The sequence below is a fragment of the Oncorhynchus kisutch genome, unplaced genomic scaffold, assembly GCF_002021735.2.
Source record: "Oncorhynchus kisutch isolate 150728-3 unplaced genomic scaffold, Okis_V2 scaffold853, whole genome shotgun sequence".
Lineage (NCBI taxonomy): Eukaryota > Metazoa > Chordata > Actinopteri > Salmoniformes > Salmonidae > Oncorhynchus > Oncorhynchus kisutch.
In genome coordinates, this window is record NW_022262798.1 from 41,725 (window position 1) to 69,073 (window position 27,349).

Here is a 27,349-nt window from a genome sequence, read left to right on the forward strand (position 1 = left end):
CAGCATGGGCAGCGCCATTGAGGCTATCTTCACATTAAAGTAGTAACATTTCTTCTTCACAATTGTCTGAGCCCTTCTGATGACCCGATTGGACATGACTTCAACAGGGTCACCAGTAGGGCTCAGCCAAATGAAGTTGGTAGTCCCACCCAGTTGACTACATTCAAATTGTGAAAGTGCATGAAATGCAGCATTTTGGCCATTAGAGGCCAATATCTTTCTCTCTGTCTGGGCTACAATTGTAGACGGTTGGGTAATTATGCTTTTCACCTGTGAAAGGCTGTTGTGCTGCTAATGAGGGAGTTCTATTAACCTGAGCCGAGGTGCACCGGTCCATGGCCCCTGACATGAATGGATAAAAGCGGTGAGGGCGGAGCACCCTTCTAAAATTGAACAGTAGCCTTACATTTAGGTTTTTGTCCTAACACTACACAGCTGATTCAGATTAACAAAGCTGGATGATTATTTGAATCAGCTTTGTAGGGCTAGGGGAATAAAAAGAAAATGTGCAGCCCTTTGGGGTTCAGGTGACTGAGTGTGGGAAGCCTTTGTCATAGGGTAAAAGTTGCATACCCCTGGGCTGTAGGCTGCACACTTTAGGTCAAATATCAGGTTCTGTAGCTGGGTATTTTATCAGAACAAATCTGTTCTACAATGATTATTTTCCTTAGCTCAGGGTAAGTAGTAGCAGGCCTAGGAGAGTCTTATGCGACACAAACATTTGAGTTGTGTTCTTCCTCCTTTTAATCATAATAATTTGTCAAATGCCTTACAGGTTGTTTTGCCTATTGATGGCAGCTGTGGGCATACAAGCACAACAGACACCTTCTATAAGTATGCATTTTGCACCTTGCAAATTTAAGCACTAAGTGTTTGACAAGATTTTTTTTTTAAACTAACCTTTCCTATTCCAGATGACCTCAACGCTGAATGCCTTGGTAACGTTATTCGTTTGAGTGTCGCTCCTCTTTTTGAAGAGGTTGACGCTGTCTTCAGTGAGTTTGCCTCTTATGATTCTCTTTCTCTCCTTTCATAATTCATGGCTTGATATTGCTTGTCAACTATTGTGTTCACACCATCTCCATCCCTTCCAGATGACACACAAATCATAAACCTGACGCCTGGCCTTGCTACTCAGTGTGGATTCAGCTTTAAATTTGACCCCATGGGGAATGCCATGTTTTTTGCTTCTCTTCAAAACTGCTTTTCCCAAAACATGGTAACCCTAAGAACTGTAGTGTTTGCTTGTACTTCAAATGGACAGTTTGCCTTTCAGTGTCACTGCATTTGCAACTCGTACTGTAGCAATGTCATTTTATTTACCTTTGACGTGGAGTCATGCTGAGACCAGGCTCTTTTACAGATGAGCCCTGTCTACACAAAGATACAAGTCAATATTTGCATCACTAGATGGAAAAATGAAATAACTGAACCCATTCTTCAGTAAAAAGGTCCTCAATAAGCCTGAGTTGCCGTAGAGCTGCTAATACATACAATTTAGCGCATGGAGGGTATTAGAAGTCCGGTTCCAGGAACATTGAAGCAGTTTTCCTTAACTCTGTGGATATCAAAAGGATCTCCATTGTTAGCCACCCCTTGGTCTGGTATCTCTTACCTCTAAGTTAATGATGACGTAAGGTACAGCAGAAGTTTATGGAGGGCTTTCAGAGGGCCAGCCAACTTTCTGATACAGACTGCAGTGATGTGAACTATTGAGCTCTACTCCTGTAGTGTGGCTTCAATACAGTGGCAGCTGCATTCATATAGCCAATTTTGCCACAGTCTATAACTAGCATGAATGTCACCTGAATTTAGTTTTTTTGCTATATAATGAAGGCTTTTTTCCCTTCCCCCTTCATTTTAGGATGATAAGATGTTCAGCTTGGTCATGCAGTTCAGGCTGCCAGGAAACCACATGACTGAAGACCCTGTTTATAGAGTGGGCAAAACCTGTAGCTACACCCCCTGGACCTCCCGAGAGATTCTGTGCGACCGCAACTACATGGAGGCAAGTGAGCAGAGCATGCCCCAATGGACATGTTTACAGTCCCACTTGTCGTACTGCCTGTATAAATGATCTGTCTAGAGCTACAACTGTCCAGTGTTTCATTTCTTCTGCGACACAACGTAGAGGTCTTGACTCTCTCAATTCCACTCGTGTCTTCAAAATGCACAGGTGAGGAATTTTGGCCTATTCTCAATGCATTTAAGGAGGCGAGTGGACAGATTGAGAACTGGCCCTTGATTTCCTCTTGTATGGGAGGGAGAAAATGCATAAGGAATAATGGCCTTTCTTCTCTAGGTGTCTGTCAGAAGGACTCTTCCAGACATCCAAACCATCCCCAAACAGCCCACTGGGGGCCCGAAAGCAAGGAGCGGCAACTTCCGGAGGGGAGCTGAGGTTTATATATTTCAGTTTCTGTAATTTCACTACAAAATGACAGGATGGTGCTAAACAATGTGCGTTTGACAATTTTGTTTAATTCATGTTTCCATTTCCTGAGACAGGCTGTTGCTTCAGGATACAAAATGACAGCAGTCGTCTTTAGTCCTAGCAAGAATGTCATGAATGTGGATGAGGTCCAAAGGAAGGGCTATGCAATAGCCAACACTCTCACACGGCTGGTGTTAAGAAGCCCTCATAATGCAGAGGAGACATACCTCCAGAATGTAAGCTGACCTCCATGAACTGGGTCATGTTCAGTAGAGCAAACATTTGGAAACGGTGGCCCTACCTGAACTCTGCAACATATTGTTAATACGGTGTGTCCTACTGAACAGGTAGCTGGGGTTCCGATGCGGGTGCTCTCAACCTCAACCTTCTTTGAGCAGAAGTGGCTGGTTACTCGAGTAGATGCCACGGCTGTTTGTCCAACACCAGGTTGAGTGTGAAATAATTTAAGATCCTATAAGCCCAGTTCTTAATTGGCTCCAGACAAGACATTCATGTAGTGTTCAGTTGGGAAAATGTTTTCCAAATAATGGCACAGTTTTCAGTTGCAAAATGTTCTGTTTTGATGTGCACTTGGCTTCTTGTGTCACTGCAGAGGCAGTGGCCTTTACTCCAGAAGTGATCACCTGGTACATGCCCAAGCACATAGACCCACTTTTCTCCTCTGATGCCTTCACCATGTTGGAGGTGTACATGGGAATTGACGCTAAGAGGCTGGACACTGAGGAAATGGCTGCCAGAAACTACTCGGTTTTAGTCACAGAGGCTCATATTATTGTTGAAATTCCGGTGGGGGCGGTTGGCGGCTACTTCAAGGTCAGCATTGGATGAGTAAAATGTTCCTGTCTTATTTGTAGAGCCCTTTATACTATAGCAGTTGTCAGTGCTTTGCAGTAACCCTTTGCCATCTCTCATGGGTAAACTCCTAGAAACGTTTCTTATTGAGCAATTGTTTGCTTAACCAGGCTAATATACAATGGTTTGCAAAATTGTGAGAATTTTGCATAAAATTACACTTAAATTTCAGACCAAATATCCACACTAAAGTATTCTTTACCTGACTTTTTAGGGAGGCGGTAGCTTTGCCACTGTCAACTGAATGCAAGCAACACTCGGCTGCTGTTTACATATTGCGCAAGTGTTTACTTTGCGTGTCAGTTGCTTTGAAAATGCAAGTTGACAACCATACACCTACCAGCTGTCTAAAGTCTGGTAACCAATACTTTCCTTTGGATATTGTGTCTTAAATTACGAGCGGCAAAAAGTGGTAGAATAATTGTATTTAACATTCTGGCTTATAAGGAACATTTACCTGTTTTTGCACTCAAATTGTGTATTACAGCCTGACTGCATCACTCGTCTCCCTTACAGAGCCATATTCAGGATGACCAGTACTTTGTCACTTACACCATTGAGCCCATGCTTGAGTTGCTGTGGATCGAGGAGGTCGCACACGAGAACACCAGCTATAAAGTCCTCTTCCCTATCACAACACCTCCGATGGCCAGGCCTCCACAAGTTCGCAACTGTGAGTCTGGTTTAGTTAAATAGTGCCTATGGTAATTTGGGATGCCTGGGTTGTTCATTAGGCACAAAACAGAAAATGTACTGAAACGGGGAGGCAATACCTGGACTTACCCAATAACAAATGTCCATTTTCAACTTCCATTGTACCGCATTTCAAAATGTTTTCCTTTGTTTGCCAATGAACAGACACGCCCTTGGACACAGTTCCTGAGCAGGCAGTGTTTGTGCTTGAGTTGGGGACCTTCAACCTTGATGTGGAGCTGCTGAACATCACCTTTCCCACCATGGTGCTAACTGTTGCAGAGTGCAACGCCAGGGGCTTCAATGTTCAAGAGCAGAGATCCCCGGACAACACCTTGAAGACCTTCAGGATGGAGGTGCCCTTCTCAGACCCGGTGGTCTTTAAGGAGGTGTGTTTCTGTTAAATGCAAAGCCACACGCAGTGATTTGTTCATGCCCTAATAAGTGGGCCACCAACAAAATATAAATAATGGCACAAATGTACTTTGTATCCCTCATTTACTCAAGTGTTGTTTAATAGTCCCCATATGTACTTAGTTGTCACTTGATGTTGAATAGAGTTCTGTTGCAACAATAATGCTGACCAATGCTTTTAACTTCACTACAGAGAAGGGCGGAACAAGGTGTCACAACCTTCACTCTTCAGCTGATCTACGGCCTGGTCATCTTTCCAGAGTACGCTCCTTTCTCTCACTCTGCCGTTGTGGACGCTGTACTGCTGGACATTGGTATGCCTCTGGACTACGCCAAACTACTGTTGAATGGTTTCCTCTCGTTAATGATTGCCCTGAAAGGAAATTGGCAGTGAAAGACCAACTAGCCATACTGTAGGGTTTTCCTATGCGGTCTTTCTACAGAGAATGTTAAGCTTTAGAGTATTTGGACCCAGTTTCCCTGTTCCTGATTTGCCAGGATCGTGTTTATTCAGTCCCACCGTAGCAAAACATTTTGCAAGGGTTTCTTCTTGGACAAGTTCAAGTAGTACCTTCCTGTTTTTTGTGCTTAATTAATGAACACAACCCTGTTTGTCCTTGTAGTGCCACCCTCAGTCACTGGCTACTGTGATCAGGAGAACTTCCACATCACTGTGGACTACAGGAACCAAGAGCCCTTTTTTGTGGTCTTGGTTGGCAAGCGGCTGCTTAACCATGAGTTTGCTCAACAGTATTTAACAGAGGGCGACACAGACTTCACCATCACGTTGCCCTTCTCTTCGCCGGACGCAGTGTTTGAGGTACGACGCTCTCCCAAAACATGTTAACCTAAATTGCTGCAGCTAGCTTTGCTTTCCTTACCCTGTATACATTCATACAATATTGGACTAATGAACTCTCCCATTGGTTCCCAGTCGGTTCACTCGTCGGCTGTCCGGAGCAGACTGGATGTGGCTCTGTTGAATCCTTACAACAACATGACCATCAAATACTTTTCCCTGGCTTGCAGCTTCCTCAAAACGCTGACTGGTTGGTTCTCAAACAATTACTTACGATAAATTGTCGTTTAACATGGTTACCAAACCTGGGTTCCTTGCAAATACCGTGAGTCTAAATGGTAGTGCCAGATGGGCATGGTTTGCATTTTTGGTGCTATTCCATTGGTTCAAGCTCAATAAGTGTAACAAATACAGAACCCAGGTCTGATGGCTACCTGTCTTTTGCTCCCCCACCTCCAAGAGTGTTTCTCTAACGGAACGATGACTGCGCTGGCAGTGAAGGTGGAGTCTGCTCCCGGTCTGAACCCCGGTCAGCTGACCCTGAGCGACCCTGCCTGTGGTCCCACCTACAGTGACGATCGCTTCGCCTACTTCCACTTCACTGTGAACTCCTGTGGCACCACCAGGAAGGTAAAATTACTATTACCCTGAGGTGATGGGTACTGTGTATTTACGGACTGTTTGCTTCTTCAGGCTGTAATAAGCAATTCCCCTCTACTACATAGTTTATCAACAATGTCATGCTGTATGAGAACGAAATCTCCTTGCCAGATGAACTTGAGGTGAAGCTGAATGCCACGACGTCTTCAGAGCAGGAATATCAGTAAGTGGATTACGCATCACAATTGTAGCTATTAGCTTTCATAAGGTTTATTTTTCTTCAATTGCTCAATACTTTGTATACAGGGAAAATGTGCCTCTACTACCAGTGTCCACTCCACTGCTTGACGTTTCCCCTATTGAAGTTGCTTACATCCCTCTTTCTAGGTTAAAGGTTTCCTGCTCCTATGTGGCCAACATCACTCGCACATTGGCCTTCCTGACCAGGCCGCGTGACAACGAGCCTTTTGCCGAGACTGGGACGGGTCGACTAATGGTCAGAATGAGACTCGCTCAGGGTAAGCGTGCACAAATTCAGAATTTCAACTTGACCCCTAGCCTCTAAAAGAATCTTGGATGGTCTCCTTTACAAAACCATTCCCAAAAATGTAAGCCTTGTGATATATTACTCTTGCGTTCTGAGATCTACAGGTGTGGCTATGTAGTAACGGTGAGGAGCTGATTTGGGAATTTGTCAGAAGCCTCTAGTGGGGGGTGGATAGTGTTGGCTATAAATGGCGTGTGTTCATTGGGGCACAACAGGATATGATAAACGAGCATTTCTTAATGGACAAGTTCCGATGGTGCCCACTGACCACGACCCCCGTTTGTCTTGTTCTGTGTTCCAGACGCCTCGTATAACACATTCCACCAGGAGGAGGACTATCCAGTGGTGAGGTACCTGAGACAGCCTCTGCACTTTGAGGTGGAGCTGACCACGTCCTCTGATCCCAAGGTAGCGCTGGTGCTTGACCACTGCTGGGCCACCCTCAACGAGGACCGCGACTCCCGACCCCGGTGGAATCTCATCATTAATGGGTAACATGTCGTTTTTGGGCCTAAACAAGTGTTATTCCACAGGTGTGGTTCCTGAGTAATTAGCAACCTATCATGCTTGGCAGGCCATTTACTTTGGCTACCGTGGCTATGCCCCCATCCATAGGTCGAGTGGTCACAATGCTTAAAAACGATGTGAGCCATGTTTGGTCTGTCACCAGATCTCCACCCAATTTCACACTTATGGGAGATTCTGGCGCGTATGATCGCATGCTTGTTATCACTGAGTGGTCCCTGCAGCGTATCATTGGAACGTATGCTGCATCAAACGACTCTAAACCGCGTTGTCTGAAAAGCATCTAAACAATGTTTTGTGTTGAGAAATAAAGGTCTTCACAACTTTATTCCAGCTTTGCTTGTAAAATATATCAATGTTAACGTTATCATCTAGTCTAAATAACAGGTTGACTTGTTTTACAGTATGATGCGGTACAAGGGAGCCATGTAAATCTAGTATAGAAAGTATGGCAGCCATGTTTGTCAAGCAAGAACTCCTAGAATGCTGTTCACTGCGCCCGTTGCCTGAGATCTTAACTTAGTTTGGCCACTTCAGCATGTGATAATGTTTGTACTTGTTACGGCGTACACATGACAAGTAGTTTACAGGTAACTATACAAATACAACCGTAGCACGAAAGCTAAGATATAGCACAATCCATTATTGGGGGCTAAGTCCTTGGGGGAAGGTATTGTGAAGAGGATGATGCAGGAAATATTACTAAGATCTGGGAATTTATCAACAATAAATGGTGAGGCAGACAGTTTTTCTAAGCTATATACCCCTGGAAAGGGGGGGTCTGATCTGGCAACCCTGAGGTACCATAGTTTACACTCTGATGCCGTGTTCAAATCAACTGACGACTTCTGTGCATTCAAGACAATGGGGGTACTCCAGTTGAGATCACCATAAGTCTGACAGACGCTTACGTGATAACCCGACTGCATTGTATGGTGTTAGCTTATATTCAGTACCACCTTCAAGTGTTTTACACACGTGTCCATTACAATCTAGGCAAGAATCAGAAAGCATGAATAAAACGCTAAGCACATTATACTTACGGTACGATGCAGTAGAAACGACAACACGTGACAGAAAATAAGGCACTTTGATAGGAATACACGCATGTCCACAGTTATTTGTGAGGAAGGCAATAAATGTGCAAGGACTGTATACTTGATCTGGGGAAGTGCTTGGGCTATCTTTTGAAGGAAAGTTTGTCCGGCTCATTAAATTCTCAAATAGAAATGGTCTGCAACCGTGAAATAAGTTACTTTTGTGAATGAATGAGGCAAAATTAGAAGTTGAAACTGCTTCTAGAAAATTAGCAGGTAGTGTGCCTTGGTCTGAGGTCAGCGTGGGTTAAATGTCCACATGTTGGAACGGTGAGTGCATTCTGACATCACGCGCATGAAATCAACTCCCACTGGGGCGACTGTTGAAGATATTTGGAACTTGTGTGTGTGTGAAAAGGTTAATGTTGGCATTACCTACACCTTTTTACTCAATGTTATCCTTTTGGTTTGCTACAGTTCAGTGTTGTGCCAAGCTGATCAGTCAAATGGAAATCAAGAGCGGCTGGCAAGCTTGGCTTGCCTTTCCGATTGGTTACATACAACTGCTCTTAACACTGACTGAATAGTTGTTGGTTTTGGGTTGAATTCAGGCACAAGTGACCTCTTGTATTTAAAACAGTTATTGCACTAAACCTAAAGGATTGTTCAGATGCCTGTGCAGCATGGATGTTTGAAACTGAATAGGATCAGTTGACAGGATCCCCAGAAGTTGATGCCGCTTTCAATGGAATTTCCTGTCCTAGAGAATGCGCTAATTGGGAGTTGCTAAACATGAACAAATACCACGGTCAAGTGTAGCAGCATCTTGCTAACCTTATTTAGCTAGCTAATGTTCATATTTTTAAAAAATGTTACTACATTTTTTTATTTGGGTGAGCACTTTGCCACAGATGGACATGCTGGCCTAATTTTTATCTCAAGAATTTAAATTGGGTTACTATAGAAAGATGACTTATTTTTCCTACATTGTAATGGGCTACAATGACTTTGCCCATGATTATGCACGCTGCAAATGACCCTTTATTTTGCGGGTGCCTTTTCAGTATCTGGATGCATGTTACACCAAGCAGTGTAGTGAAGCAACTTTATTGGTCAAAACCATTCATTTGGGGGATCGGGTTTGCTATGAAATCATGCAATTTACCATTTTTATGAATTGGTATCAACCTAAGTTTGGCCATGTGGACACGGCGTAACTTCGCAGCTGTTTATTAAATCAGCAATGTCATAGCAGTTTAAAAAAACAGGCTGAAATGTTTTGTATATCATAGGAAAAGACAACATTCACATGGCTGTGCACAAAATGGGTAGTTGAGATTTGTCACTTCAGCTGCAACCATATCGTTGTGCAAAATCCTTACCATCGTCTGTCAGCTCAAGTGATTTGTACTGGTGTGGGTGTTTGTCTCTTAATGTAACATCTTCAGATTTTCACAAATTCCTTTTTGCTAATATCTGGCAGTTAAACAGTAAAGGATAAACCTCCCAAAGATGCAAATTAAAAAAGTAGGCCTAAACTGTCAATGCGTAGGTTACTTTGTATAGTAGAGCTGCGCCCTTCACAGAAGTCCTCCGTGTGACTCCGATGCCGTGGGTGTAGAATTTATTTTGTGTGACCAATTTTTCTCCAACAGCGGAAGAATTGCTCTGGCGCATTGCATGAAGTTCTTGTTTAAAATGAAGTACTTGTGTTGATGATACCGACTGTCTCTTCGGCAACTTTGGTTAAACCACGATCAATATTCTGGTCAGACTACAGGTGACCTTTCTGGATCATTTAGAATTAAGAACCATTTAGAGGGACATCTCACCTCATGTCAATGGAATTGAATATACATGTTAGACCAAAATAAACATTGTTGACGGAAAGCCCAATTTCTGTTCTTTAAAATAAAAACGTAGGATTTGGGGTGCCGAGGAAGCGGTTTTAAAGTACCGTCTCACGACGTAAACTCTAGACGGTAGAAATCTATTAAATTGATAGTCAACTTATTAACTTTACATCGTATCCTCCTTGCAGCTGCAAAAACCCCAGCCTTATGATTCAGTACTATACAAGTTTGTTTAATTGAATTACTAGCTAACTAAATAACACAGGTGACACTGAAAGCTTGTTACAAGGTTTCTCTTCACACCCCCCACCGTTCCGTAAGGGACACTTATCATTGATACATTTTTGAACACACGAACCGGCACCAGCTTGGAGTAAAAGCATGAATGTATTTGTGGGATGCCGCCGTGGAAAGGTAGGTGGTTGGTCTTCTCTCTGATTGGCTACATGAGGTCACAATGTCGTTGGTTGTCCGTGGCTCCAATGACTAGTCTTGAACAGAACTACAGGATGGATTTTCCTTTCACACGTTCTGGAAGATAGGCTAATCAACCCTGTCGCTGATTCCTCAGTGGGTGATGAGTAGGATTGTTTGGATGTGGTAGCAGAATGGTCCCACTTAAGTTCATTTTCTAGGTTAGGAAAGTTCCAAACGTCTAGCTTGCGCCTCACGGTTTTCTGGTCTAATGTTAATTTCTGTTACCATTCCTTTTATGCACTCAGAGATTAGCTATAGAAAATGAATGTCATATTGGCTTTTATTTTGTGATTTTTACTAGAAACGCGATTACTCTACAGGTAGGACGTCTCTAGCCTTTACATTGTATATGAAATATGTTTTTTCAAGACAAAGGTGATTGTTGTTGGGTAAAGCCTGTTAGCAAAAACATTCCTTTAGTTCATACTGGAGGGGGAGAAAGAACCCACTTCTGCTGTAAATTGATCTGATCCTCACAGGACAGTCATGACACCACCACAAGACTTCGTACACAAGGCGGTTGGGGTTTGCAGCGTTTTCTTGTTCATAACTTAGTCCCTCTCTCTACACTGGCAGCTGTGAGAACCCCGAGGATCCATACCGTGTGGTCTTCCACCCGGTAGAAGCTGACGCCAGGGTCCGCTTCCCCCCTCACGTCAAACGCTTTGAGGCCTATATGTTTTCCTTCGCCGGTGATGCGGTTGAGCCGAGTGGCCAGGTAACAAAGTTCACCCAACAATCTTTATTCTTTAATTTTGTGTGTGGCAATCATCCCTTTAAAAAAAAAAACTGACACCATCAAATCTTTGATTCCTAGGTCTTTGTCCATTGTGATGTGGTCATCTGTGATGCCAGTAGTCCCACTGGCGGCCCCTGTAGTGGACAATGTGTGAATCAGGACAACCTGAAAAGAGGTAGGTCTTGTTTTATGCTTTTCAGACCCTGGCAGACCATAACTGAACTAATAGGTTCGCTCTCTCTCTCAACAGGTCAACGACATGTCAAAGACTTCTTTGAGGAGCGTCATGTATATGTTTCTTCTGGATACATTCTTTGGGTGTAATGTATTGTTCTAACATGTCAAATAAAGTGTTCTATATAAAACAATCCTAACCGTTGGAGCTACCTTAACACCATGTCGTAGGCTTGTCATCTGACATGTATCAATCAACCCTTTTGTAAGCATGGAACTCTGAACCATCCACCGGAGGGAGATAAGTGTTGCGCAACTATTTCCCGTCTAGGACAAATGGGTGACGAAACAAAAGCTTTCCATTGTCCAGTAGGATGAACTGACTCAATGTTATAGCAGATGGTGGTTTGCCAAAGTGAAACCAGCAGGGCTGTGGTTGGCTGCAGTGTTGGTAATTTTCTACTGAAATTACAACTTTCCTTGATACCTCTCACTAGCTTGGTTTCCATCCAAATATGGACATTTCTTCTTCAATGATATGCATGTCAATCTCTCATGGCTCAAATGGGAAGAGCATGACTTCATCGCTACTTGTTTGTGTAAGAAGTGTTGACAAGCTGAATGTACCGAGCTGTCTGTTTTTAAACTCGCGCACAGCTCAGACACCCATGCATTCCCCAAGTCCGAACTACGAAGGTAGAGCCATGAATACGTTGCAATCTATTCCGCATCAGGATAAGATTTCAACACACACCGTACGGAACAGCGGGGACTGAAGACACTCCTTAAAGTTGCGAGCTTGCACCGCGGGACGGTTTCATTGCTCCAGACCACCACAAGGGGAGTTTGTGCAATCATTATGCATTTGGGTCCCAAGGCTTTGGGATGACCAAAGACTAATTTTGACACGAGCCACCCTTGCCTTGTGGCGCTCAACGAAGATTGCTGACAAAACAGATGGAAGTTGTCTTAACGAGTCAAGCAAATGTACAATTTGAGAGGAATGTGATAATGTAGAGGCATGGCTATATATATTTTTGTTAAATTACAAAAATCTCTATTTAGCAAGTTCAGACGAGCTAGTGTTAGGAGAATGAATTTGTAATTTGTCTTTCAGGGACTCCTGAGAACCAACAAACCAGGATGTTGTCTTGTGAAACAGTGGCCTGTAAAGCATTGACTGCACAATTGTAAGCTTGCCTTGCAATGCAGCTAAAGTAACATGGCTAGCTATTTACTTCCTTGAGTCGGATTAAAAATAACTGTTGCCGCTCTGGGTATGGACCCTAAAACGTAGTTCTGAACTAATATTCATATCAATCAATGACCCTGAAGTCAGTGGCATTAATGAAGCCTAGAGTAGAATATACCTTTATTGTGCCAAGGATGCAAGACCTGTATTTTAGTTAATACCACGTATGAGATTCCCATCTTGTAGCCTGTACATTGAATATATTCACCGATCATGTACTCTTCCTTGGCAAATAAAGGTGTGGTTCTGGTATGACAGACACTCAGTCATATCAAACGATGCGGTGTCTGTATGTATTACAATTATACACTTCAGTGTTTACTGCTCCTGGGATATCAATGATTACACATTGTAACTATATAATAGACTAAACATTGATTGATTTGTAATTCGTATATACAGGGAAAAAAACGTATGCATATCTAACTCCATTAATCTGAGGACACAGGATAGTATTTCAACCAGTGGAGAATGTGAAACGCTTTATTGAAGTGCATTTTATTTATAATATTATACGAGTTCAATCTTGGGCGGGCAGGTGGGTAGAGCGTTGGACTAGTAACCAGAAGGTTGCAAGATCAAATCCCTGAGCCGAGAAGGTAAAAATCTGCCCCTGAACAAGGCAGTTCCTAGGCCGTCATTCTTATCTGACATGCCTAGTTAAAGGGTAACTACACCCCAAAATCGATATGTCTTAATTGGTTTCCTGCTAGGGTTTTAAACGTTGTCGTGGACAGAACATCCAATCATGTTATATTTCTATTAAAAAGGTGTACATTTTAGAGAGCGAAAACCTATAGATGCAGGGACAAACGGTCAACGTGTTACGGTTTTCTAGGTGTGAAGGAGAGTCGGACCAAACTGCAGCGTGTAGATTTCGATCCATGTTTAATGAACTACGTACAACACGAATAAACACAAAACAAAGACCGTAACGAAAACCGAAATAGCCTATACTGGTGCAAACTGAGGACAATCACCCACGACAAACTCAAAGAATATGGCTGCCTAAATATGGTTCCCAATCAGAGACAACGATAAACACCTGCCTCTGATTGAGAACCACTCCAGAGAGCCATAGACCTTGCTAGATAACCCCACTAGCTACAATCCCAATACCTACACACCAAAACCCCAAGACAAAACACACCACAATACAAAACCTCATGCCACACCCTGGCCTGACCCAATACATGAAGATAAACACAAAATACTTACACCAAGGCGTGACACAACGGGGAAATGTAAATGGAGAAACATTGAAGGGATTTTACAGGGCCCTAATGGACTACAGACATTGACCGTCTCCTAGCCTAAAAAGAAATGCTGAATGCACTGCCTAGATTGAGGGAAACGCACTGTCCATTATTTGATATGATCAGGGCAGGGAAGCACTAACAAACTGCATTTAGTCCAATAAAAAGATAACATTAGGGTGATAAAAGGCAGTTGCTCCACGCATGACAAGAGACCCCTCTGCTGGAGCAAAACGCCTACAGCACCTGGTATTCCCAGGCGGTCTTCCATCCAAGTACTAACCAGGCCCGACCCTGCTTAGATTCCAAGATCAGGCGTACTTTTTATTATTTTTTATTATGAAAAAACACAATATTTACAACATTCAGTCAATAATAATTAAGGATGAACAATTCACCCTTTTACAGAATCAAAAAAGAAAAGAAAACCTATTAAAACCCCAATCATCCACCAAAACCATTTAATAATTAAAACCAAGTTTTCCATTCGACTCAATTTCAATAAGTGCTCCCCCACAAACAATTTTTCAAAATTACATCCATCATATTTATATATTACTTCTATATCTTTCTCTAAAATACTTCTAAATAAAACCTCCACACTCACAATTTTTCCTTCATAATGTCCCAAATTCCTTCTTAGTCTTACAGCGTATCTGGCATGGCTAAGAACAAAATTCATCAAATTGAAATTAAAAACTTTGCTTTTCCCAGTTAAACCAAAAAGAAACAACCTCTTCCACTCAACCCCAGCAACAATCTCTTCTCCCCAATGTTGTACTAAAATCCCCTTTAAAAACTTATGAAACTCTAATCTACTACATTCAACAAAAGAGTGCATAAAATTTTCCACCCCCGTACCACAAATATCACATTCTCTTTTAACATCTCTATTTATTTGATGTAAAACCACATTCGTAAATATCCTATTATGTTTCAATTTAAAATCATTGTCTTCACATTCTATAGAATTATATTTTACATTTACATTCTTCCATATTGATTTCACATCTATCTTTTTCCGAAGCAGGAGTTTTTATCTCTCTTAAAATACATTTTTCATAAACCTTTTTAACTTTCAAACCTGACAAATCATACTTCTTCCCATTACTTTCATAATATAAAACCGGTAAACCCTTAGCTCTTGTAGCCACCTCTTTATTTATTAACACACCCCACTCCCCAGGAAGACATCCTAATATTCTCTTATACATGTTCTCCACAGTAGTTCTACTTATTTCATAGTTTTCTTCATCCACATTATCAAATATTGCCTCACATGGAAGGAACCCCAGAATGACCTCATATAAAATGTCCCCAATCTGTCTCATCCCAGCCCTCATAAAATATTTACAAAACATATTATTATACTGTATCTTGGGATTTAAAAAAATTGGCAGATTTTAAAATATTGCCTAAAATGGTACACTCATAATAAATATTTAGTAAAAACTCCCCCCAAGCCTCAAACACTTCTCTATAAAACAAAGGTATATTACCCAACATTTCCTTTTTCATACACATCAATAAACCATTGTCCCCCATCCTCCCAGCCTCCTGCAAATACTCCTTAAAAAATCTTTTCCATCCATAATCTAATTCACCATAAATATTTACGTACCATTTTGACTCTAATTGCTTTTTTCCTCACATTTAAATCCACCAACTTCAAACCCCCCTCCTCATAACCTGCAATCAAAGTTTTAAAAGAAATTTTCGCAACTTTCCCATCCCATAAAAAAAAAAACTAAAATCGTATTTATTTCCGATAAAACCCATTCTGGTACGTCTAAAACATTCATGACATGAATAAAAATTGACATCAGCAAGGAATTTACAATTACTTTCCCTTTTAATTTCAAAGACCTTCCCCTCCACATATTTACCACCTTTCTAACTTTATTTATTACACCACTCCATGTCAAATCCCTAGCTTCCTGTTCCTTCACCCCTAGAAACACACCTAACACCTTAAAATAATCATTTACCCTTTTAAAAGGAAAAATCCCCTCATTAATCTTCCCAACATACATTATTACTGACTTCTCCATATTCACTTTTGCTCCTGAGGCTTGCTCATATACTTTAAAACACTCCATCACCCTTTTAACACTTCCCTCATCTCTAACTGTTATAGTGGTATCATCTGCGTATTGATGAATTAAACTAAAACCTCCTTGCGGAGTCTCTACACAATTTATAAAATTATCTTTTTTAAGGTATGCCGCTAAGGGTTCTACCGATAAAACATACAATAAAGCTGATAAAGGGCACCCCTGTCTCACCGATCTCTCAAGAATAAAATAATCTGTTAAAACCCCATTACATTTTACTCTACTTTTTGCCTTTCTATATAATAATTTTATCCATCCTATTATTCTGTTTCCAAACCCATATTTTTCCAGTACCCTAAACATAAAATCATGTTCCACCCTGTCAAAAGCTTTATTAAAATCTATACTTAAAACAATTCCCCCTCTCTTATCGCTATTCATTTTATTTATCACATTTTTAAGTGTGATAATAGTATCAGCTATGTCTCTTCCAGGCACACTATAATTTTGTGTAGGTGCTATAATATCATTTAAAACCATCTTCATCCTATTTGCCAATATCTTAGCTAAAATCTTATAATCTGAGTTTAATAAACTAATTGGCCTATAATTCTCCAATTTTAATTTGCTCCCCTTATTTTTATATAAAATCGTTATCAGCCCTGTCACCATGGAGTCTGAAACAGTATTATTATCTTCCATATATTGATACACTTCCATTAAAATCGGTGCTAAAAAACTTTCATACATTTTATAAAACTCTGCAATTAGTCCATCTACTCCAGGACTTTTATTTATTTTTAAACCCTTAATTGCATCTTTCACTTCATCCACTGTTATCTTCCTATCACATCTTTGCTTATCCTCAACACCAATTTGCACATCCACACTACCTAAAATCTCCTTTACACACCCCTCATCCACCTCCCCTTTCTTAAATAAATCCTTATAAAAATTCTGTACGGTTTCTAATATCTCAACATAATCATTTACCACTTCACCCTTTACATTTTCTATCTCACTAATATATGATTTCGTCTGTTTAGTTTTCTCTAAACCAAGAAAAAAAGACGTACATTTCTCCCCTTCTAGCACATACTTTGCCCTACTTCTAATAGATGCCCCCTTACACTTATCTATTTCACATTTGCTCAATTGTGCCTTTAAATCTAAAAACCTTTCAATATTATAAATAGGATCAATATCACATTTCCTCATTTCTTCATTCAATTCTTCTCTTAAAAAATGTTCTTCTCTTGTCATCCTACTCCTCTTCTTCCTTGCATATCTAATACTAAAACCTTTTATTTTTTTCTTTACATTTTCCCACCACTGACACTTATCATTCCCTTTTTGCTTATCCTTCATTTCATGTTCTATCAAAGATTTAAGCTGTATTCCATATTCTTCATCACCTAGATACCCTGCATTCATGCACCATATTCCTCCCCCTTTCCCTTATCTAACCCCACCGAAAATGTTAACCCAGCATGATCACTAAAAGTTGTAAAAATATAATTAATATCCTTCATAAAATTCCTTAACCCTTCATTTACTAAAACCAGATCTATCCGTGTCTGTTTCAACTCTCCTAAAACCACCTGCCTTCTAGAAAAACCTCTTATTCGGGTTCTCGTCTCTCCATATATCAATCAGACTGTTTTCACACATAATCTTCCTTAAAACCCCCCTCGATACGTCACTTCTAAAAATAGCTCCCCTTGACATATCTAATCTATTCATTTTAACATTAAAATCCCCAACTAAAATACAATTACCCTTGCACCATTTCCCTAATTCTAAAAATAAATTCCTTCGCTCTCTCATTATTCGGCGCATAAATATTTATAATCCTAAAAACCCTATTCATATATTCAAAATCCAAAATTAAAATCCTCCCATTATTATCATTATATATCTTCTTCACATTTTCTACTACATTCTTCCTTAATAAAATTGCAACCCCACTTGAATTCCCTCTGCCATTATTTACATAAATAAAATCCCTCTTTTTTTTACTTCTAAAACACAAACATTATCCCAGTGTGTTTCTTGAATACATAAAATATCTGAATTCTTCATTTGGACTATTCTATTAAATTTTCCCATTGTTCTCAAACCATTTGCATTTATTGACATTATATTGACCATTCTAATAAATAATAAAATAAAATATAATTTCATTATCCTCTACCTGTTATCCAGTTTCTTTCTTCTTCCACCCTTTCTCTCCCCCTCTTCCCACCGCTTTCCTCTTCCTGTATCCTTCCCTCGTTCTTTCCATCTTTTGCCCATCATCCATGTCCGATATCTCCTCCAAGTCCATGTTATCCAGCCAACTCCCACTCTTGGCATCCACCTCCGTTGTGCTCCCCGTATTCATCTCCACTTCTGGTATAGTCGTTGTGCTCCCCGTGCTCATCGCCGTCTCTGGTATTGTCATCAACTCCATAACCCCCTCCATTTCTTCACCCCGCAAGCTACTTGTTATTGCTGTGCTTTCCCCCAAAACCTGTGAGCCCCCCGTGCTTCCCCCCAGTCCACTCCCCCCCCCTCCTCCTGAAAACTCCTTATTTCTGAGTCCATACTGCTCCCAATTTCATTTATCTTCTGGTCCTTCTTCCTTCTTCCTTCCTCCGTCTCTCCACCTTCCACCACGTCCTCTCCTCCATCTTCTTCTCCTTCTTGCGACAATACCACTGCTTCCTCGAATATTGTTTGACTCCCCTCTTCAGCCCCAACCTCTCCAGTTGCACTCCGCCAATCTCTTTCTGCATCCACCACAAAAATTCCTTTCCTTCTCTCCATCACATTCTCTCGCATAGTGTCCTTGATTGCCACACTTAAAACACTGAAATTCCGGGCAGTCTTTAACTATGTGCCCGGGTTGAATACACATACGACACACTCTGACCTGTTTGTCATGAATGACTCTGAAATATTCTGCTCCCTCCAACGTCTCAATTCTTGTAGAATAAGGTAATGATGTCTCTTTTTCTGTGAACTTGACCTTGCAGAAACGTGTCCCGTCAACCACCTCCGTTCCTGGCCAAACTCTCCTCCTTATCTCCGAGATGGCCGTCACTCCCCAGCTGCTCAGCTTGCTCAGTATCACACCATCTTCTACGTATACTGGGAGATTCATAAAAGACACCACCAATTCCTTCACATTAATATCACTCGCCAGAATCCTTGTGTCCTTTATTCGCAATCCATCCATTAACCGTTCTTTTCCTCTTTCATTTCTCATCGTAATTTCATACTTCTTTTCTCCTTTCATTCGGCATCCCACCACCTCTCCACACACCTCCTTAATTGCTCTTAGTAGTTCCATTGTCGTCACTTTGTCTTCTCCTTCCAACTTAATTGCCACCGTGTATTCTTTTCCATATTTCATTCCTTCGTTATCTTCATTTTTCTTCCGTTGCGCCTTTTCGTTGTCTTTGTCCATTCCGTTTGTCTTTTCCATGTTGTCCGTCATAGTGAAAAAAAAATTCTCCAAAAAACCTCTCCCCCAAGCAGAAAAACTGCAAGGGGGAAGACTAACCAAACTTTAAACTATTCAACTAAAGAAAATAATAAATTATATTGCAAAAACTAATTAATTAATTTAACAAAAATAGCTCTCGAGCAAACACTCTCCAGCAAACACTCACAGCTCAGACACTCGCACCTGTCGTCACTTCTCCAATCAGGAAATGCGTACTCAGGCTGGTATGGCCGTAAGCAAAAGGAAATCTCTTGGTACACTATATAAAGTCAAAGTGTCGCTTACTCTTAGGGGGACAGAGAAATGTCCACCTTGTGACACACACTGAAAAGCTCAAACCTTGCTTGCATTTCCAGACCATATATTTCACTCTTGTGGGGGTGAAAAGAGGGCATATCCTAGGTTCATACTTATCACAACTTCATGGACTAGGGCCCTATAAAATAGAGCGCGCCCACACGGAATCACGAAATACAGACATTAAACCGAAATTCAACCATATTCAAAAATGCCTTGAACTAAGGAGGAAATCAACTCACTTTGTGTAGCCGTTAGCGATGAGGCTAATGATAACCTTCTTGTGGTAGAGAAGGAAAGGCTTCCCACAAAAACCTTCTCCATCAAATGTTAACTGCAAAGTAGCATATGCCAGCCTGGCAGAATTATATCATGATTATTTGCATCAATACAGTGGCCATTTGGTTTGCAAACTCCGCAATCACATGAGCGCTACAGTAACACCGTTTAACCAAACAAAGGTCTCTTCCTGGCGCACCCTTGCCTAAAAAAGGGTAACTACACCCCAAAATCGATATGTCTTCCTTTTTTTCCAGACCTCAAAAGTGGTTTCCTGCTAGGGTTTTAAATGTTGCCGTGGACATAGAACATCTAATCGTGTTATATTTCTATTAAAAAGGTGTACTTTTGAGAGCGAAAACCTGCAGAAGCAGGGACAAACGGTCAACGGGGAATAATTATAAAAATTAAAATTAATTAGGGGGGGGGGGGGGAAATCAGTCAAAACATTGAAGGGGATTTTACAGGGCCCTAATGGACTACAGACATTGACAGTCTCCTAGCCTAAAAACAAATGCTGAATGCACTGCCTAGATTTTGAGGTAAACGCATTGTCCATTATTTGATTTGATCAGGGCAGGGCAGGGAAGCACTAACAAACTGCATTTAGTCCAATAAAAAGACAAAACATTATTAGGGTGATAAATAAACGGGAGTTGCTCCACGCATGACACAAGAGAACCCTCTGCTGGAGCAAAACGCTTACAGCACCTGGTATTCCCAGGCGGTCTCCCATCCAAGTACTAACCAGGCCCGACCCTGCTTAGCTTCCGAGATCGGACCAGATCGGGCGTATTTTTTAAATTAATAATAAAAAATTATGAAAAACAGACAATTTTACAGCGTTTCAATCATAATTAAAGGATGAACAATTCACCATTTTACAAAATCAGAAAGAAAATACAATCAATTGACATTTAAATCCCTCACTAAATCCAAATTAGTAAACCTCCAGCTCTCTTAACCACCTCTGTATTTATTAAAAACACCCACTCAGGAATACACCCCACAATTTTCTTATACATATTTCCTACAGTAGTTTTGCTTATTTCATCCTCCACCTCAACAATATTGTCATAAATAACCTGTACAGGAAGAAACCCTGGAATGACTTCATATAAAATATCACAAATGTCTCATCCCAGCCCTCAGAAAATATTTACAAAACAACATTGTATTATACTTGATCTTAGGATTTAAAAAATTGGCTGATTTAAAATATTTTCCAAAATGTTACAATCATAAGAAATGTGTGGTAAAAACTGCCCCCAAGCCTCAAAAACTTTCTTGTAAAACAAAGGTACATTTCTCTTATCCCCATTCATTTTGTGTGTCACGTCTCTAATTGTATTAATTGTGTCAGCTATATCCCTACCAGGAACACTATAATTCTGTGTTGGTGCAATAATATAATGTAAAACACTCATCATATTCGCTAACATTTTGGCTAAAATCTTGTAATCCACATTCAATAAACTAATAGGCCTATAATTTTCCAATTTTACCTTACTCCCTTTTCCATTTTTATATAGTTATCATCCCTGTCACCATCGATTCTGAAACAGTCATTCTCCTCCATATAGTGGTAAACCTCCAATAAAATAGGTGCTAAAAGACTTTCATACATTTTATAAAACTCTGCAATGATCCCATCAACACCAGGGCTCTTATTCACCTGTAAATCCTTAATCGCATCTATAACTTCATTTACTGTAATCGTCCCATCACACATCAACTTATCCTCTTATCCTTATCCTCTACACTAAAATCTCCTGTACACACCCCTCCTCCATCTCCCCTTTCTTAAATAAGTCCCTATAAAAATTCTGCACCGTCTTTAAAATCTCTACATAATCATCTACTACTTCATCCTTTACATTTTCAATCTGTCTAAGATATGTTCTCCTTTGAGTACTCTTCTCTAATCCAAGAAAAAAGTGCATTTCTCCCCCTCCAAAAAATACGTTGCTTTGCTTCTTATAATAGCCCCCTTACACTTATCTATGTCATATTTACTCAATTTAGCTTTCAACTCTAAAAACGTTTCTATATTATAATTAGGTTCACTATCATACTTCCCCATTTCTTCATCCAATTTAGCTCTCAACTCTCTTTTCATCTGACCCCTCTTTTTCCTTGCATATCTTATACCTTTTTTAAAACCTTTTATTTTTTCCTTAACCTTGTCCCACCATAAACACTTGTCATTATCTTTCTGCTTATCCTCCATTTCACATGCTATCAAAGATGTAAGTTGTTTACAATAATCCTCACCCCCCAAATAACTATCATTCATACACCACGTACCACCCCCTGTTCCTTCCTTTTCTAAACCCACCGAGAAAATTAAATATGCATGGTCACTGAAAGTTGTAAAAACATACTTAATATCTTTCATAAAATCTCTTACGCCTTCTTTAACTAAAACCAGATCTATTCTAGTTTGTTTTAATTCCCCTAAAACCACCTGCCTTCCCGTTTATCGGGATTTTCATCTCTCCATATGTCAATTTTTTCTCAAACATCACCTTTTTTAAAACCCCCCTAGATGCATCACTTCTAAAGATAGCTCCCCTTGTCATATCTAATCTGTCCATTTTCACATTAAAATCCCCCACCACAATGCAATTTTCCACACACCATCGTCCCACTTCAATAAATAAAACCTTGCGCTCTATTTCGTTATTTGGAGCATAAACATTTAGAATTCTAAAAATCCTATCCATATACTCAATTTAAAACTAAAATCCTCCCATTGTTATCATCATATATATGTACCAGTTTGTCCACCACATCCTTCCTCAATAAAATAGCCATGCCACTAGAGTTCCCCCTACCATTATTCACAAAAATAAAAGTCCCAATGCGTCTCTTGTAAACACAAGATATCCACGTTCTTCATTTGAACTATATTTTGAAATTTGTCCTTAAACCATTTACAGTTAGGGACATACAATTAACCATTAATATAAATACAATTAACCATTAATATAAATACAATAAAACAAATTGCCTTCATTATCCTTTACATGTTGACTTGTTTTTTCCCTTTTCCATCCTTTTTCACGTCCCCCGCTTTCCTCTTCCTCAGGCCTCCTCTTATTCTCTCTACCTTTTCAGTGTCGTCTGTATCCGAAACCAACTCCAAATCCATCCCATCCAACCAACTCAACCTCTTTCCCGTGTCCGTTGTGCTTTCTGTATCCATTTCCGACTCTCATAATAAACCAAAATATGCAGCAAAACTGCAAGGGGGAAGAACGAACCAAACTTAAAACTTATTCAACTGCAAAAACCACAATTATACTTCGAAAACTGTTGAAATAACAAACAAAAAAATATGCTCAAGAAAAACTCTTGCGCAAACACTCACAGCTTAATCACCGGAAGCGCGTACTCAGGCCGGTATGGTCGTAAGCGAGAAAATATCTCTTGGTGCACTATATAAAGTGTGACGACCCTCCCACTCTGTCTGCCGTATTCTGTCTTTGCTCTTGTTTCCTTATTAGGATGCCGGTGGGTGGAGTTGGGAGGGTCGTCAGCTTCATGGGAAACACTTGGGCCATGTGTCTCCCAGGATAAATATACCTCTTCCACATTCATGGAGGAGACTCTCAGAATACGGCTGACAGAGTGGGAGGGTCGTCACAAGTCAAAGTGAGTCTGATTAACAGCTGTTGCATTTTCACCATTTAGATAAGCATCTGTGTCACTCAAAAAGTGGAAGAAATTGCATATACTGTAGCACAGATTGTTGGATGAAATACAAACTAACCTTGCTTACTTATTTCAAAGCGAGGGCACATTTTTCAGCCTTGTGGGAAAAAAACGGACAAAGAGTTGAAATTCCACAAGGCAGTGACAAAAAGCTTACAGCACCTGGTATTCCCAGGCAGTCTCCCATCCAAGTATTACCCACTTGGATGGGTAATGCAAGGGGGACCGTTTGTCCCTGCATCTATAGGTTTTCGCTCTCTAAAATGGACACCTTTTTAATAGAACATCCAATCATGTTATATTTCTATGTCCACGACAGCGTTTAAAACCCTAGCAGGAAACCAATTAAGACATATCGATTTTGGGGTGTAGTTACCCTTTAACTAGGCATGTCAGATAAGAATGACGGCCTAGGAACTGCCTTGTTCAGGGGCAGATTTTTACCTTCTCGGCTCAGGGATTTGATCTTGCAACCTTCTGGTTACTAGTCCAACGCTCTACCCACCTGCCCGCCCAAGATTGAACTCGTATAATATTATAAATAAAATGCACTTCAATAAAGCGTTTCACATTCTCCACTGGTTGAAATACTATCCTGTGTCCTCAGATTAATGGAGTTAGATATGCATACGTTTTTTTCCTGTATATACGAATTACAAATCAATCAATGTTTAGTCTATTATATAGTTACAATGTGTAATCATTGATATCCCAGGAGCAGTAAACACTGAAGTGTATAATTGTAATACATACAGACACCGCATCGTTTGATATGACTGAGTGTCTGTCATACCAGAACCACACCTTTATTTGCCAAGGAAGAGTACATGGTCGGTGAATATATTCAATGTACAGGCTACAAGATGGGAATCTCATACGTGGTATTAACTAAAATACATGTGTATATAGGTCTTGCATCCTTGGCACAATAAAGGTATATTCTACTCTAGGCTTCATTAATGCCATTCAGACTTGAGGGTCATTGATTGGTATGAATATTAGTTCAGAACTACGTTTTAGGGTCCATACCCAGAGCGGCAACAGTTATTTTTAATCCGACTCAAGCAAGTAAATAGCTAGCCATGTTACTTTAGCTGCATTGCAAGGCAAGCTTACAATTGTGCAGTCAATGCTTTAGCCAGCTAGATGCTTTACAGCCACTGTTTCACAAGACAACATCCTGGTTTGTTGGTTCTCAGGAGTCCCTGAAAGACAAATTAAATTCATTCTCCTAACACTAGCTAGTCTGAACTTGCTAAATAGAGATTTTTGTAATTTAACTGACAAAATAAAAATAAAAATATATAGCCACGTCTCTACATTATCACATTCCTCTCAAATTGTACATTTTCTTGACTCGTTAAGACAACTTCCATCTGTTTTGTCAGCAATCTTCGTTGAGCGCCACAAGGCAAGGGTGGCTCGTGTCAAAATTAGTCTTTGGTCATCCCAAAGCCTTGGGACCCAAATGCATAATGATTGCGCAAACTCCCTTGTGGTGGTCTGGAGCAATGAAACCGTCCCGCGGTGCAAGCTCGCAACTTTAAGGAGTGTCTTCAGTACCCGCTGTTCCGTACTGTGTGTTGAAATCTTATCCCGATGCGGAATAGATTGCAACGTATTCATGGCTCTACCTTCGTAGTTCGGACTTGGAGATAGTGAAGAGATGTCTTGTGGGGAATGCATGGGTGTCTGAGCTGTGCGCGAGTTTAAAACAGACAGCTCAGTACATTCAGCTTGTCAACACTTCTTACACAAACAAGTAGCGATGAAGTCATGCTCTTCCCATTTGAGCCATGAGAGATTGACATGCATATCATTGAAGAGGAAATGTCCATATTTGGATGGAAACCAAGCTAGTGAGAGGTATCAAGGAAAGTTGTAATTTCAGTTGAAAATTACCAACACTGCATCCAACCACAGCCCTGCTGGTTTCACTTTGGCAAACCACCATCTGCTATAACATTGAGTCAGTTCATCCTACTGGACAATGGAAAGCTTTTGTTTCGTCACCCATTGTTTGTCCTAGACGGGAAATTGGTGTGCAACACTTATCTCCCTCCGGTGGATGGTTCAGAGTTCCATGCTTACAAAAGAGTTGATTGATACATGTCAGATGACAAGCCTACGACATGGTGTTAAGGTAGCTCCAACAGTTAGGATTGTTTTATATAGAACACTTTATTTGACATGTTAGAACAATACATTACACCCAAAGAATGTATCCAGAAGAAACATATACATGACGCTCCTCAAAGAGGTCTTTGACATGTCGTTGACCTGTTGAGAGAGAGAGAGCGAACCTATTAGTTCAGTTATGGTCTGCCAGGGTCTGAAAAGCATAAAACAAGACCTACCTCTTTTCAGGTTGTCCTGATTCACACATTGTCCACTACAGGGGCCACCAGTGGGACTACTGGCATCACAGATGACCACATCACAATGGCCAAAGACCTAGGAATCAAAGATGGTGTCAGTTTTTTTTTTTAAGGGATGATTGCCACTCACACAAAATTAAAGAATAAAGATTGTTGGGTGAACTTTGTTACCTGGCCACTCGGCTCAACCGCATCATCGGCGAAGGAAAACATAGGTCTCAAAGCGTTTGACCTGAGGAGGGAAGTGGACCCTGGCGTCAGCTTCTACCGGGTGGAAGACCACACGGTATGGATCCTCGGGGTTCTCACAGCTGCCAGTGTAGAGAGAGGGACTAAGTTATGAACAAGAAAACGCTGCAAACCAACCGCCTTGTGTATGAAGTCTTGTGGTGGTGTCATGACTCCTGTGAGGATCAGATCAATTTACAGCAGAAGTGAGTTCTTTCTCCCCCCCCCCAGTATGAACTAAAGGACTGTTTTTGCTAACAGGCTTTTTTATTTATGAAAAAACATTTCATATACAATGTAAAGGCTCGAGACTTCCTACCTGTAGAGTGAGGACGTTTCTAGTAAAAATTAAGAATATGACATTCATTTCCTATAGCTAATCTGACCAGTCTTATGTTAGAAATAGTTACAGTATTCACTTTGAACGTGTTAGAGAAACTCCTAGAAAATGTGCATAGTAAGTAGCCATGCCACGAGGGACATCAGAGAGCGGGTCAGACTGACAGAACCGTCCCCGGCAGCCAGAGTGCATAAAAGGAATGGTAACAGAAATTAACATTAGACCAGAAAACCCTGAGGCGCAAGCTACATGTTTGGAGCTTTCCTAAACTCACAAGTACCTAGAAAAATGAACTTAAGTGGGATCATTCTGCTACTATATCCAAACCATCCTACTCATCACCCACTGAGGAATCAGCGACAGGGTTGATTAGCCTATCTTCCAGAACGAGTGAAAGGAAAACCCATCCTGTAGTTCTGTTCAAGACTAGTCATTGGAGCCACGGACAACCAACGACATTGTGATCTCATGTAGCCTATCAGAGAGAAGACACAACCTACCTTGCCACGGCGGCATCCCACAAATACATTCATGCTTTTACTCCAAGCTGGTGCCGGTTCGTGTGTTAAAAGAAAAATTTATCAATGATAAGTGTCCCTTACGGAATGGGGGAACCCTTGTAACAAGCCGTCATATTGTGTCACCTGTGTGTTTAGTCTGTTATTTAGTTAGCTAGTAATTCAATTAAACCAACTTGTATAGTACTGAATCATAAGGCCGGGGTTTTTGCAGCTGCAAGGAGGATACGATGTAATGTTAATAATTTGACTATCAATTTAATAGATTTCTACCGTCTAGAGTTTAAGTCGGGAGACGGTAACTCTTTAAAACCACTTCCTCGGCACCCCAAATCCTAACATGATTAATTTAGAGTCAGCTAACAATCAAACAGT

General features: G+C 40.7%; 1 protein-coding gene and 1 pseudogene across 1 annotated transcript; one reads left to right on the forward strand and one right to left on the reverse strand.

The window, feature by feature from the left end:
• The first annotated feature begins 4,378 nt into the window (after window positions 1-4,378).
• LOC116362595 (zona pellucida sperm-binding protein 2-like) lies at window positions 4,379-11,365 on the forward strand. The gene is made up of 11 exons (XM_031816688.1): window positions 4,379-4,389; window positions 4,608-4,728; window positions 5,038-5,234; window positions 5,349-5,463; window positions 5,674-5,843; window positions 5,939-6,036; window positions 6,201-6,331; window positions 6,662-6,851; window positions 10,829-10,970; window positions 11,070-11,166; window positions 11,242-11,365. Exons 4-11 carry the CDS (start codon window positions 5,412-5,414, stop codon window positions 11,313-11,315), a joined length of 954 nt encoding a protein of 317 aa, XP_031672548.1. The 5' UTR covers window positions 4,379-4,389; window positions 4,608-4,728; window positions 5,038-5,234; window positions 5,349-5,411; the 3' UTR covers window positions 11,316-11,365.
• An 8,280-nt stretch (window positions 11,366-19,645) lies between these two features.
• The window catches only part of LOC116352904 (uncharacterized), a 38,063-nt pseudogene continuing 30,359 nt past the window's right edge, over window positions 19,646-27,349 (reverse strand).

Coding starts and splice junctions, on each gene's coding strand:
- LOC116362595 (XM_031816688.1), top strand. CDS start 5,412: ATGACCATCAAATACTTTTCCCTGGCTTGCAGCTTCCTCAAAACGCTG. Junction 5,844..5,938: donor CCTGTGGCACCACCAGGAAG/GTAAAATTACTA, acceptor TCTACTACATAG/TTTATCAACAATGTCATGCT. Junction 6,332..6,661: donor CAGAATGAGACTCGCTCAGG/GTAAGCGTGCAC, acceptor TCTGTGTTCCAG/ACGCCTCGTATAACACATTC.